The sequence below is a fragment of the Thamnophis elegans genome, chromosome 6, assembly GCF_009769535.1.
Source record: "Thamnophis elegans isolate rThaEle1 chromosome 6, rThaEle1.pri, whole genome shotgun sequence".
NCBI classification, from domain to species: domain Eukaryota; kingdom Metazoa; phylum Chordata; class Lepidosauria; order Squamata; family Colubridae; genus Thamnophis; species Thamnophis elegans.
The window spans coordinates 1,413,946-1,427,875 of record NC_045546.1 but is presented as its reverse complement, the minus strand read 5'-3'; the positions used below and the strand labels follow the sequence as shown (position 1 = coordinate 1,427,875).

Genomic DNA, 13,930 nt, shown 5'->3' with positions numbered 1-13,930 from the left:
TTACTTACCAAGCACATCTAAATTACCTAAATCCAAGGACACCCAGCTCTTGGTTATCAATGGAGACCAAGTGGAGCAAGTGGCCAGTTTTAAGTTTCTGGGTGTTGTGGTCCAAGAGGAGCTGACCTGGGGCAACTCACACTGCAGCTCTGGCCGAAAGGGCCCAGCAGAGATTAGACGACCTGAGGCTTCTCAGGAAACAACACCTGAATGAAAAACTGCTAGTGACCTTCTCCTGCTGCACCATAGAGAGTACTTTAACTTACTGCACCTGTGTCTGGTTTGCCAACTGTACAGGGGCAGATAGGACAGCGCTCCAGAGGGTTAACGACATTGCCCAGAGGATCATTGGCTGCCCCCTCCCCTCCTTGGAAGAGCTTTATAACCCCCCGCTGCCTTAAGAAAGTTCAAAACCTTCCCAAAGACCCATCTCATCCCGGGCACCATTTTTTTTGAACTATGACCATCTGGCAGACGGTACAGGACAATAAAAACAAGGACATATAGGCTGAAAAACAGCTTCTCTCCCAGGGCAGAAACTATCTTGCATTCTAATGTATAGTGTAATATTAATACAGTATCAGGGGTTTTCAATTCAATTGTGTAGAACGTGATGTGTGTTTTTATTTTATTTTTTTATAGTTTTCTTATGTATAATGTACACTGAAGATGGCATTTAATTTCGCTGTACAAGGTGCAATGACAATAAAATAAAATAAACTTAATTATATTAAAGTAACCAAAACATCTTTACAATCCCCAAGGCATGTCACAACCTTTGAGCACCCCTAACGTTTGGAAATTGAAAGCTGAAAAATCTGACACGCCCTAAATGGAGGATTTGTTCATAACCAAATAACCACAAAAATTCTCCTAGATCAAAAGAACAGCAGAGAAAGGCTACCCAGCAGCCCAGAATGTAATCAACAAAACGAAACGCAGCCCCACAGACTCCCTGGTGTCTGAACATGAACTTCCTCCCAGAAACGCCTGTTAAGATTTATCAGCCAATCTCCAACTGCACATTCTTCCCAGCAAACCAAAACACAAAGCCAGCACGTGCTGAGCAGGCTTTCAGAGCATGACCAACTTGGGAGTCAAGAAAAAGGAAGTTCAGAGTTTGGCATGTTTCCACAGTGATCCAAGGCCTCTTGACCTGCTCCATTCCTGATCCTATTAATTCATGTTTACTTTACTGCACAGCAAATCTTGCTGGAGACATCTCCCGTGCGCACCCAAACACAACCACTTCATATTTCGAATACTGATAACAAAGATTGTTAATAAGTTCACCACTCACACATGGTCAATTCGGAGAAAAGAGAATGAAGAACGAAAGCCTCTGTTTATACAGGTAGTCCTTGACTTACAACCACAATTGAGCCCAAAACTTCTGTTTCTAAGTGAGATGTTTGCCCCACTTTACGACTTTTCTTGCCACAGTTGTTAAGCGAATCACTGCAGTTGTTAAGTTAGTAAGAAGGCTGCTGAGTAAATCTGGCTTCCGCACTGACTCTGCTTGTCAGAATGTCACAAAAAAGGATCACGTGACCCCAGGACACTACAACCATCATAAATATGAACCCATCTCCAAGCATCTGAATTTTGATCACGTGATGATGAGGATCCTGCAATGGTTGTAAGTGTGAAAAAGGGGTCATAAGTCTCTTTTTCAAACAGTCATTAAATGGACTGTTGCAAGCCAAAGTATACATGAACCATGCTGCCTCACTGCCACAGCCTTCCTTGGAATGTCACTTTCACCCAAGATTTTTTTAAAAAAAATCAGATAAAAAAGCGATGTTCCCTTCATTGGAAATGACAGCGCTTCAAGCAATGAGCATTTTGCTTCTTAATAGGGCCACGCGACAATAATTTGAATTCATTTCTAAATGCGTTTCCTCAGGGTTTCTTCCATTTAAATCTTTTTCTTAAAAAAACCACATAATATTCTGGCAGGCTCAGGAAAAACAAACCCTCTCTGTTTTAATATTCCTCCAGGAAGCTCAGAAGAGCAATCCCTGTTCCACTTTATTGTTTTATCTTGCAAGGGAAGTTTAAGCCAAGTTCACCAATAACCCCAAGCATTTTTTTTCCCCGTTTAGAATTACTTAACAAGACTGGGCAAATCTGTTTCGTTGAACACTCAGTGCCTAGTCAAAGGAAGAAGGGTTGTGGACAGCCTCCACAATGCCAAAATCTCCAAAGCAATGCCAGCTCTTGCTTCCTCCAAGTCCTGCCTCAGATACCCTTCTCTTAGTGTAAATCCACGGTTCTTCTACGCTACTGAAAATTTGCCTGCAACTGCAATGCTAAATGGACAGCAACAGCAGAAATTCAGAAACGGCAGAAAATCAGCCAAATGTCGCTTCTCCATCTCTCTCTCCCTTTCCATTTTGCCCTTTTCTGCTGCATTTTTTCAAACGGGAATTTGGCAGCGAGAGGAGGAAACACAACTTGCTTTGCTTTATTGTCCGTTTTTGAGCCTTTTTAGTTGAAGAGTATGGCAGAAACATTTTAGATCAATGTTTCTCAACCTTGGCAACCTGAAAATGATTGGACTTCAACTTAAAGTAGTTGACGTCCATACATCTTAAATACATCTTATATACATTTTAAGGTTGAATTCTGGGGCGAAGTACACAGATCTTAAAGTTGAATTCTGGGATTGGAAATCCACACAATATCCTAGTTGAATTCTGAGAGCTAAAGGCCACAAATCTCAAAGTTGCCGAGTTTGAAGATCCCTGCTTTAGATGTACCCAGGATGTATCAGAGGCACATCTCATATTAAACAATGTTTTTTTAAAATTGGTTTTTCCGATTCAGGTTACGTCTTTCATGCATTATGGGGCACCAACAAAGCATCTGGTGTCCTATGTAGGACAGAGGAGAGGGGCGAAGAGCTTTTAGCCTTCATAATGGCTCTGGAACTCACCTGGGTCGACTGGATCACGGTAAGATCGTTGATGTAGCAGAAGCCAGCCCCCATGGCGGAACGGAGGCCGGCGGTCCCAAAGGTCAGCCTGCGGCACAGACGATCACGCAGCTCCTTATTCTTCCCATTTCGTAAGAGATTTTCAATCTGCTCTTTGGTTTTAGGATTCTACAAAGGAGACAATTGGCAGGATCAGACTTCACGCGCCATAATCACGTGCTCCTAGTGGGCTAATGACTTTGTAAAGGAATTCATGCCATCTAGTAGAGAAACTCATAGAAAAGAATATCTGTAGCTTGAACTGTGGGGTCCTTGATGCCCTCTGTGGTTGGTGGTTTTCTTGCAGGCGTTTCATTAGCAAACTAAGCAACATCATCAGTGCTAGAAGGAAGTGAGGTAAACCGCGAGCAAACCAAACATCCTTCTAACACTGATGATGTTACCTAGTTTGGCAATGAGACATCTGCAAGAAAACCGCCAGTCTCAGAGAGCACCAAGCACCCCAGAGAAAGTCGTGCTATCATACAATCAAGCAAGCAAGCCACTTAAGCCAAAAACATCTTCACTGCTTGCAAGAGTGAGTGGGAACCAAGCCTGACTCAACTCAGCTTCCCGCTTCCCTAGCCGTGCATCAGCAGAGGCTGCCTGAAAACCTTTGGAGCTATTGCAAGGTTTCTCTCCACTGACTCTTCCACGTTGGCCTATTTATTTATTCATTCATTCAAATTTGTTGTAGCTGTCCAAATCCAATGGGACTCTTGAGTGGCGTACAGAATTTTTAAAAAGAAAATCCATAAAAAGAGATAAAAACATAAAACTATGCAGAGCCTGGAACTAAAACGACCTTAAAGACACTCCAAATGAACAAAAACAAAATAGGGCTCCTCAAAACACCCTACAGGCAGCCCTCGACTTATGACCACAGTTGAGCCCAAATTTCCATTGCTAAGCAAGGTTAAGTTAAACCAGTCGTGCCCATTTTACAACCTTTTCTTGCCTTTGTTGTTAAACGAATCACTGCTGTTGTTAAGTGAATCGTGTGGTCTCTAAGCAAATCCAGCTTCCCCCATTGGCTTTGCTTGTGAGAAGCCAGCTGGGAAGGTTACAAATAGCGATCATGTGACCCTGGGACTCTGTAACCATAGTAACTACCTGCTGGTTGCGAAGCATTCGACGTCTGATCGTGTGACCTGGGGGGGGGGGAATGCTGCAACAGTCATAGGTGTGAGAACTGGTCACAAATCACGAGGTTACAAGGGCACTGAAAAAAGTGACTTCTGACCAGTTTTCACCCTATAACTGTTACAGCCTGACATACAGTCACGTGGTCAAACTTGGTTGTGGCATCCTGGAATGGCCATTTTCAACCTTCCCAGGCAAGCAAAGTCAACTGGGAAGCCAGAATCACTTAATGACCGCACGATTCACTTAACAACTATAGTGATTTGCTTACCAAGCTCATGGGGGGCATAACTCATTTAACAATTGACCTGCTTAACAACATAAGTTTTGGGTTCAATTGTGGTTCCATGTAGAGGACGACATGTATTCCATGTATTTGTTTTGTACAAGCCAATAAATAAATGCTCTTGCTTCTTATATTCCACTCAACAACAACCCTGTGAGGTGGGTTGGGCCGAGAGAGAATGAGAGGCCAAAAGTGACCCAACCATGCCTAAGGAAAGAGTGATGTAGAAGAACTCAAGTCAGTCCAGCATCAAACCAGCACATTCCTAATGGGCTCATACAATTGCACAAACTGATAATTTAAAGCATGTTTTAAATTCCAAGACATACTTACAGAAATTGTGCAAGCAGAAGGAATTGCAAAATACAAAACAAAAACAGTCTATCATTCTGCACTGAGCCTGCATTAACAATCAAAGTTCTGAATTTTATCTGCAACCTTCTGTAGCTATAACTTGTGTTTTACTGCTATTTTAATGTCATTAAAATGTGAAAACCATATTTGTGGTTTTGTTTTAATGTTGTAAAATGCTCAGAGTTGTTGCCTTGAGGTGAGATGGGCAGCAAACAAATTTAATAAATAATAAATACTAATAAATAATAAACTATTAAATACAAAAAAATAATCATAATTCAAATGTCAGAAGTCACTTTGATTATAGTCAATAAAAGCCCAGAACAAAGCCACAACCTGTTTATAATTGGAGGAAAATTTTGTTGCTGATCTCAGAAAGCCTTGTACATGCTATCATTTGTTTTGCCAAATTATTTCTGTGAAACCCGAGGAATTTGCAAAGCTGCATGTTTATGCTTTCATGTTTCTGCCAAACATAAAGAGGGCTGGCTGGTAAGAAGATAGATCACCGGGAGTGCAATTTGTACTGCATAACATGCCCTGCAGCTTCTGATTTAGGTGCAACTGCTTAAAGAAAATTCATGCATAATAAAATCCCAGATGGATCACAAGCTGATCTCTGCAGCTCACGGCCTCTTTACAGGCACTTTAAAAAGGCAACGGCATCTAGAGTCCCAGGGGTGAGTGAGAAGCCTGACCTTTACCACAAAGGGGTCAGCCAGCAGCGGGATCCAGGGAACTGCCAGCCATTGGTCAGTTGGTGGAAATTGAAAAATAGGTATCTCAAAGAAAAGACTGTTTTTATTTTATTAATCAATTAAATTTATTTGCTGCCCACCTCATTTCAAAGCAGCTTAGTTACTTGGCATCCAGATCTGGCTGACCTTCGAAAGAACTCAACGAATATCAGCCTTGAATAAAAGAACATGCTCTCCTGTTGAAATCATGAAATTTGATGGAGCTGAACGTGACTCAGAACATCATTTGCACATGAATTAGATGAGGTAAACAGGCTGTGTCTAATTCGTGTGCAAATGATGTTCTGAATCACTGTTCAGCTCCATCAAACCGATGTAAAAATGAAGCGTTTCACAGGACGAGAACTTTACACTGCCTTGAACAGTGAAAGGAGAGGAAAATGCATTTTACATTTTAATAGGAAAATTCTCATTGCGTATACTGTAAATCTTTGAGGTTTATTCATGCATGATCAAATCTAAGTCACTCAAGATTCATGTGTTTCTGTCTGGTATGGCAGAAGAGGAAAGAGTTCAATTCCATCACAATTTTCCCCAATGCATGGATGGGTGTTTCCAACAGGAAGAAATACTGTTCTATTTTTCAAGGTCTTTTAAATTCTCTTGGCAACCCCCCCCCCCCCCGAAAATTTAGGATTATGGACCTTTGCACAGATTAATCTGTGCAAAGATTAGATCCATAATCCCAAATTTTCTGTATTTGTAACATCAGTCAGCAATTATATAGTTTAAATGTGCAAATCATGGAATACCCTGCCTATGGAGGCATGAAATAACACCTCTTTCTCTCTTCTCTGAGAATTTAAGGGAAGGTAGACTGCAGGTACCAATCTGATAGTGGTTTAAAACAGTACTCTTTCTTCAAATTACCAAGAATCACTTAAAAAGTCAGAGATGGTCAAAAAAAAAAAAAGAACAGTACTTAATTTACAGCCATTCATTTGAAGTTACATTATTGAAAAAAGTGACATGACCATTCTTCACGCTTACAACCATTGCAGGATCCCCATGGTCACATGATCAAAATTCAAATGCTTAGCAACTAGTTGCAGTGTCCTGGGGGGGGGGGGTGTCAGGTGATCCCTTTTGCAACTTTCTGACAAGCAAAGTCTATGGGGAAGCCAGATTGACTTAGCCACCATGTTACTAAAATAACAACTGAAATGATTATAGATAAAATGAATATACTGAAATAGTATGGGGTGTCCTGCTCAAGCAGGGGGTTGGACTAGAAGACCTGGAAGGTCCCCACCAAGCCTCTGGTTTCACTTAACAACTGTGGCAAGAAAGATCATAAAATGGGGCAAAACTCGTTTAGCTATCTTGCTTAGCATGGAAATTTTGGGCCCACCCTGTAGTTTTCCATCAGCTGGAATGTTTCCATACAGGGCACAGAATAGGACATTTGAGTTAAAAGCCATTTAAGATTCTGCTAGAAAGAGCAATAGGAGGAGATTGCCTTTAGACAATCCTGATAAGATTCAGTAGTTCCCAAATCTCTTTATCTGTGGTCCAACGTAACGATCTGTTTACCCAGCAACAGAAATTCTAGCTCCTGTGAAAAGAATGCCACACTGGCATTGGTACAGACTTCTCTGCCCAAATATTAACTACATACTCAAAAGAATTCAACCTCCTGTTAATAAAGATGGTAATTCAGCCTTGTTAAATGTGACAAAAGAATTAGGCAGCTTGAATTTCCTTATTACAAAACCACTTAGCATGTGGTTTACCTGCAATTAGTGCTTTGTCTTTGCTTGCTGTACAACTTTTATATACATATACATATACATATACATACATACATACATACATACATATATATATATACACACACACACGCACACACACACACACACACACACACAAAATGGGCCTTACTGTGAGCTTCTCTCCCTAATAAATGCAGGTAAGATTGCAATACAGGTAGTCCACAACTTAAGACCGCAATTGAGAACAGAATTTCCATTTGCTGAGCCAGATGGTTGTTAAGTAAATCTGCCCCCCCCTCCTCTTGCTGGAAGTCAGCTGAGAATCTTGCAAATGGTGACCAAGTGACCTTGGGATGCTGCAGCCATCGTAAATACATGCCAGTGGCCAAGGGTCCAAATTCTGATCCCCTGACTATGGGGATGCTACGGTGGTTGGAGTGGAAGCCTGCTCAAACAGGAAATGTAATAGTGGACCAAACTGTGCCGGTTGGTACTCTCCAGCCTGGCAATATGCAGAACCTCTTCAAGTCAAGCTTCACATGAAAAATATCCTTTCCACGTCATTTGCCCGCAGTAACAGTAGAAAGGGAGGCGGAAAAAACAATATTTGAAAATCTGACAATAAGCGAAAGGCAGCAAAGCAAGAAGCGGTTGCTAGAATGATGAACAGGTTTTCTCAAAGCAAGGTCATATTCCTGGCTGAGAACATCCAAAGTTCCAGTAAGAACTGATGTTATTTCTAGGTAACGTCTTGCATTAGCTAACCCTTTGCTGTTGGGAAATAAGGAAAATGAACTCTCATTTAATCATAAACAACATCAGATCACAATTTTAACCTTCAGATCTACTATAAGATACCGTTTAGCATGGAGAGGGGAGTGAGGGGGGGGGGCGGTCTAACAGACTGCCTGGCCAATGTGGCCTCCAAAAACTCTGCAGGGTTTCCTGTGACTTCAGCCCTGAGCGAGTAGGGAATAAAGTTCATTTTCCCCCCCACTTGTGGCAATCAAGCTGCATCGCGTAATTTCTTCACCTTTGCATCTAAGGTAGTATTTCTCAACCTTAGCAAGTTTAAGCTGTGTAGATTTCAACTCTACGAAGGAACTCCATTCTGATTCAGTTGAAATACGTAGTTAGTCCTCGACTTATGACAACAATGGAGCCCAGAATTTATGCTGCGAAGTGAGAAATTTGTTAAGTGGGTTTTGCCCCATTTTATCTCTGTTTTACCTGGCCAAGCCAGGAGCCGAATCTGCGATTAGCTGAACATTAAAAGCCAGTTCTCTGCTTCTGCCGGCATCCCTCAAATCCGAGCAGTGGCTTCCACTTTCTCCTCTTATCTGTGCATCTGGTGGCATGTTATTAATCATTTCCTCTATCCCATTTTAGAGACAGCTGCAGCCTAAAATAGGCTTCCCAGCCCAAGGGGAGTTCTTGGAGCAAGCAAATTGAAGAGGTCCACAATTTGAGAATAAGTCATTTGGATGGCCCCTCTTTTGGGGGTTCATAATCTCTGAAAAATCCAACACTAATATAGGATTCATATAGAATATTAAGCATGCTGGCTGGGGAATTCTGGGAATTGAAGTCCACATCTTAAAGTCGCCAAGCTGAGATACACTGTATTAAATATTCTTTCCAAAACCAATGTTTTCTTATGAAAACATCAGCACACAAAATTCTGTGACCTGTAAGACATTTTTTCACATGAAGAAGCTACACGGTTTATGGAATTATTCTAGGTATTACAGAATGTCTAGGATTCCTACAGGTCTAGTCTTCTAAGCATCCTAAGATGCAAAAGTCAGCAGCTTTAAAGCATATACAACATACATACATACAGAGGCCTACGAAGGGCCTACATTCAAATTGTTAGCAAAATTAAAATTACACTATTCTAAAAACAGTGAACACTAAAACACTGAACCGAAAATAAGGAGAAATTCTACGCATATGACTAATAAACAAACATAAAAATGTATTGGTTAAGATCGTTCTGCAGCAGTTGGGGAGCCAGCCCACGTTCCCGGCACCAGCGGTCGGGCGAGAGGCGCGGCGGCTCCCAGTAGCCGCCCCGTCGACGCGGAGCCCACCAGCGGCCAGGCAGGTGAGGGCGAGGGGGCAAAGCCGGGCAGCTGAGCGCAGCAGGGGAGGCGGCTGGCCTCGCTGCCTTTGCCGCAGAGCAGAGCCGCCCTCCGTCGGGAGGCCAGCTATATATATTGATATATATTGATATATATCACAGTAATGATGTATTTTATTGTCTCTCATGTAATTTACAAACTTAAAAATGGGAGGTGAAAGGGCCTCATAAGTGGAATAGCCTAGGGCCTCTTTTCATCTAAATCCGGCCATACATACATACATATACACACACACACACACACACACATATATACATACATACACATACATACACCGGTGTATAACGGTATATAGTCCTTTTGCCTAAAAACAAAGATTTCCATATAAGGCTATTGTGGGGAAATGTGATGGCACTGACTAAAATGTGGGATAAGGGGAGAGACAAATGGACTGTCCATTGCCACATACTGGAATTTTATTTAATATATGCTCCCTAGTTTTACTGTGCAATACAGCCAGACTTACGCAGAACCTCCCCTCTGCCAGTCATCCACAGATAATGCTCATTAATTTCCAAAAACGACTCCGGCTTTTAGATAGCTCTCACACCCTGTGCATATTTTTCCCCTCTTCAATACTAGTAGATTTCCTATAAGGTCATCAAACATTCTGGACGGGGAAAAACCTGAAATAAGGTAGCCAAAAGAGTGCAAAAGGATGCCAATTGGAAGTCGTTTCCAAAAGTGGAAAAAGAAAGAATGCAAAGGGTTATAAATAGAAATAGCACTAGAAAGCACGAATTTGTGTGTTTGCTATCCATTTCTAAAATGTCTTTATCTTCCCAAAATGAGATGAAACTCTAGGTTTCTCTATACTCTAGATTTAATAAGTGAATTAATCTTGCATTATTTTATAGTTTATTCTGTCCTGATTTTTTAAAATTTATGTTCGCCTGTCATATATGCAAAAAAATTTACTGTACAAGAACTGATGTATTTTTATATTGTATTGTAATAGGAGTAGAATGAGTTCAATTTTGTAAGGAAATGAACTTTAAGACCAAACACAAGCTATAGTGTGTATATGTGTGTGTATTGTATATGTATATTTTATTCTTCCAGAGAGATGCTATAAAACCTGTGAGCAGCTTAAGATAAATCAACTTACTCATGTTATTTCATAGCACCCCAAGGCATGTGTGTGTGTGTGTGTGTGTGTGTGTATGTGTATGTGTGTGTGTGTATATATATATATATATATATATATATATATATATATACACACACACACACATACACATACACATACATGCATACATACACACACACACACACACACATACACAGTATATATTTGATGCAGAGAACTGCAAAGCATCCATCCCCCCTCAGACATTTTTTCTCACTGCCTATCCTGACAGGATTTACAAGGCTACATCGCACTGAGTATTTCTTAAAACAATACCGTTTCAGGATGCGGTGTCGCAATTACATAAAGCCGGCTTCTGGAGAAAGAGAAAAGCATTTCCAAACACATTATCATCTCCCTCCCACCCCAAGATCAGACAGTCTGTAATAGCTCCTCTCCCCTCTGACAAAAGCGGCAGCCTGTGTATACAATTTGTGGGTCCCCCCCAAAACAGGAGCCACCAAAACCTCAATTTCCCCCCCCCCCACATCAATTCATGTAAAGGAACAGGGTCCTTCCAAGGGACCTAACCATGAATTCCTCCCACACACACACACTGGGTGCCAAGGACAGCGACAGCAAAGGAAGAAAACACATTTTGGCACAAACAGGCCATTTGTAAAAGACGACAACAACAATGGCAACAACCTGCTGTGGTCCTGTCTTGGTGGACATTCCTCCAACATCCTTCCCAGCCCAGACTCTGCCAGGTGGGCAAAACCTGGGCTGGTCTCCAGGCTGGGTTGGCATCGCCAAATGCCCACTTACTTGGCCTTGCCAGGAGCCCCCCAACCCCCCCCAACCCCCAAAGACCAACCCCCCCTTTATCTATTTATTTCTTATTCATTCCTATTTTGAGTAGATTGGGAGTCTCACCCCCCCCAAAAGCCACCCCCCTTTATCTATTTATTCCTTATTAATTCCTATTTTGGATAGATTGGGGGGGGTCTCACCCACCACACACACCCAAAGGTCACTCCCCCTTTATCTATTTATTCCTTATTAATTCCTATTTTGTTTAGATTGGGGGGTCTCACACCCCACACACCCCCAAAGGCCACCCCCCCTTTATCTATTTATTCCTTATCAATTCCTATTTTGGATAGATTGGGGGGGGTCTCACCCACCACACACCCCCAAAGGCCACCCCCCCTTTATCTATTTATTCCTTATCAATTCCTATTTTGGATAGATTGGGGGGTGTCACCCCCCCCCCACCCACCCCCAAAGGCCATTCCCCCTTTATCTATTCATTCCTTATTAATTCCTATTTTGGGGCAGGTTGGGGAAAGGGGATTGGGGGGGGGGTTCCTTCCCAGTGCCCACACACACACACCCACACACACCTTGTCCCAGCTGAGCCACTGCCCCACCGCCCGGTCCAGCTGGGCGTCCCCGGTGCTGCAGCCGATCAGCAGGTTGGAGTTGACATCCCCCAGCACCACGTCCCGGGGGTCGCCCATGGCTCTGGATAGCCCTGGAGGGCGAGGGGGGGTTTCTAACAAAGGAGGACGGGGGAAAAACGGGAGTGGTGGGGGTCAGGCGGGCGACCCAGCTGCGGCGGCGCTCCCCGTTCACACGTGCAACTGCAGGCAGAGCGACCTGCAGGCGGGGGAGGATCGAAGGGGGGGGTCACGTGACCGCCTGCTCTCCTCCCGGTAGCCCCCCCTCCCCTCTCAGCCTGGCTGAGGGGCTCTCGGGAAGGGCGGGGGAGGGGGGGCGTGGCGAGAGCAGGGGGGGAGGCGGGGCTTCCCCAAAAATGGTCGGGGGGAGGGGCTTCCCTAAAATAAGCGGGGGAGGGGCCTGTCAATCTTCCCTTCTGCCCCTTCCCCTCCCCCCAGCTGTTTTTCCTGAGGTAATTCCTTTTTCCTCACAAAAATTGCTGTGGGAGGGGGGGGGAAAAAGCCATAATTGAGGTTTTAGATAAGCGTCCTATAAATATTGGGAAGAGAAAAAGAGGGGAGGGGGGGGGGAGACAAGGCCCCCTCCTCATCCTAAGGGGAGCCCTCCTCGCACGACGACCATCGCCGCAGCCTCCCCGTTTCTTTCCCTCAGGGAAAAGGGCGGCCTATAAATCCTAATAAAATACTAAAATACTAAATACTAAAAGCGCTCCACGGCAACTGCCTCCCCTGAGGGAAAAGGCGGCGGTGGTTTGTGCGCATGCGCTGAGCGCCCCACCCCCCACCCCCCCATGGGCGGAGAAAGTGAAGCCGCCGCCGTGAAGGGCCCCGCCCATCCATGCCTTCGTCAGCTCGAGCCGCGGGCGCTGCTGGGAAATGTAGTCGGGGGGGGGCCTTTCCCCAACACGCCCTTTCTTTCTTTCTTTCTTTCTTTATTTCTTTCTTTCTTTCTTTCTTTCTTGTTCTTCCTTTCTGTCCGTCTGTCTGTCTGTCTTTCTCTTTAAATTTTTATGTTTCCTATCTTTCCTAAAAGGTAACTGGATGACTTAACAAATTCTTCGTTTTTTCTTTGTCTTTCTCTCTCTCTTGTTCTTTTTTTCTTTCCTTTCTCTTTCCTTTTTTTTTCTTTCTTACTTTCTATCTCTCTTGTTCGTCTTTCCTTCCTTCCTTCTTTTCTCTCTTGTCTCTTTTCTTTCTTTTTCTCTCTTGCTTCTATCTCTCTTGCTCTTTCTTCCTTCCTTCTTTCCTTTCTCTTTTATTTTTTTCTCTCTTTCTCTTTCTTTCTTTCTTTTTTTCTTATTCTTTCTTTCTTTCATCTCCTATCTCCTCTAAAAGGTAACTGGATGACTTACAATTTCTTTGTTTTTGTTCTTCTTTCTTTCTTTCTTTCTTTCTCTCGTTCTTCCTTTCTGTCCATCTGTCTGTCTGTCCGTCTGTCTTTCTCTTTCTTTCTAAATTTTTATGTTTCCTATCTCCCCTAAAAGGTAACTGGATGACTTACAAATTCTTCGTTTTTCTTTGCCTTTCTCTCTTGTTCTTTCTTTCTTTCTTTCCTTTCTCTTTCCTTTTTTCTCTTTCTTACTTTTTATCTCTCTTGTTCGTCCTTTCTTCCTTTCTCTCTTGTTTCTTTTCTTTCTTTTTCTCTCTCCTTCTATCTCTCTTGTTCGTCCTTTCTTCCTTCTTTCCTTTCTCTTTTATTTCTTTTTTTCCTTCTTTCTCTTTCTTTCTTTTGTCTCCTATCTCTCCCAAAAGGTAACTGGATGACTTACAACTTCTTTGTTTCTCTTTCTTTCTTTCTTTCTTTCTTTCTTTCTTTCTTTCTTTCTTTCTTTCTTTCATGTTTTTACTCTTTATTAAATTTTAATGCCACCCATCTCCACTACAGGATGAAGGTCATTTCTGACTCCTAGTACTGGACACATCAGGTGTCAATAGACCAATAGAAATCAACTTTATTTACACACAATTCAAAAGAGACAATAAAAAAGCCGAGAAGGAAACAAAAATAGAAGACTAGAAGGCTT

The 13,930-nt window shown here is 42.7% G+C and overlaps 1 protein-coding gene across 1 annotated transcript; it reads right to left on the bottom strand.

Moving 5' to 3' along the window:
• Positions 1 to 2,153: 2,153 nt before the first annotated feature.
• PGM2L1 (phosphoglucomutase 2 like 1) lies at positions 2,154 to 12,581 on the bottom strand. The gene is made up of 3 exons (XM_032219686.1): positions 11,850 to 12,581; positions 2,939 to 3,106; positions 2,154 to 2,312 (listed from the first exon to the last, which is right to left on the bottom strand). Exons 1-3 carry the CDS (start codon positions 11,964 to 11,966, stop codon positions 2,154 to 2,156), a joined length of 444 nt encoding a protein of 147 aa, XP_032075577.1. The 5' UTR covers positions 11,967 to 12,581.
• Between the last annotated feature and the right edge of the window lie 1,349 nt (positions 12,582 to 13,930).

Coding starts and splice junctions, on each gene's coding strand:
- PGM2L1 (XM_032219686.1), bottom strand. CDS start 11,966: ATGGGCGACCCCCGGGACGTGGTGCTGGGGGATGTCAACTCCAACCTG. Junction 3,107..11,849: donor AGTGGCTCAGCTGGGACAAG/GTGTGTGTGGGT, acceptor TCTCCTTTGTAG/AATCCTAAAACCAAAGAGCA. Junction 2,313..2,938: donor CCGTGATCCAGTCGACCCAG/GTGAGTTCCAGA, acceptor CTGTCCATTTAG/CATTGCAGTTGCAGGCAAAT.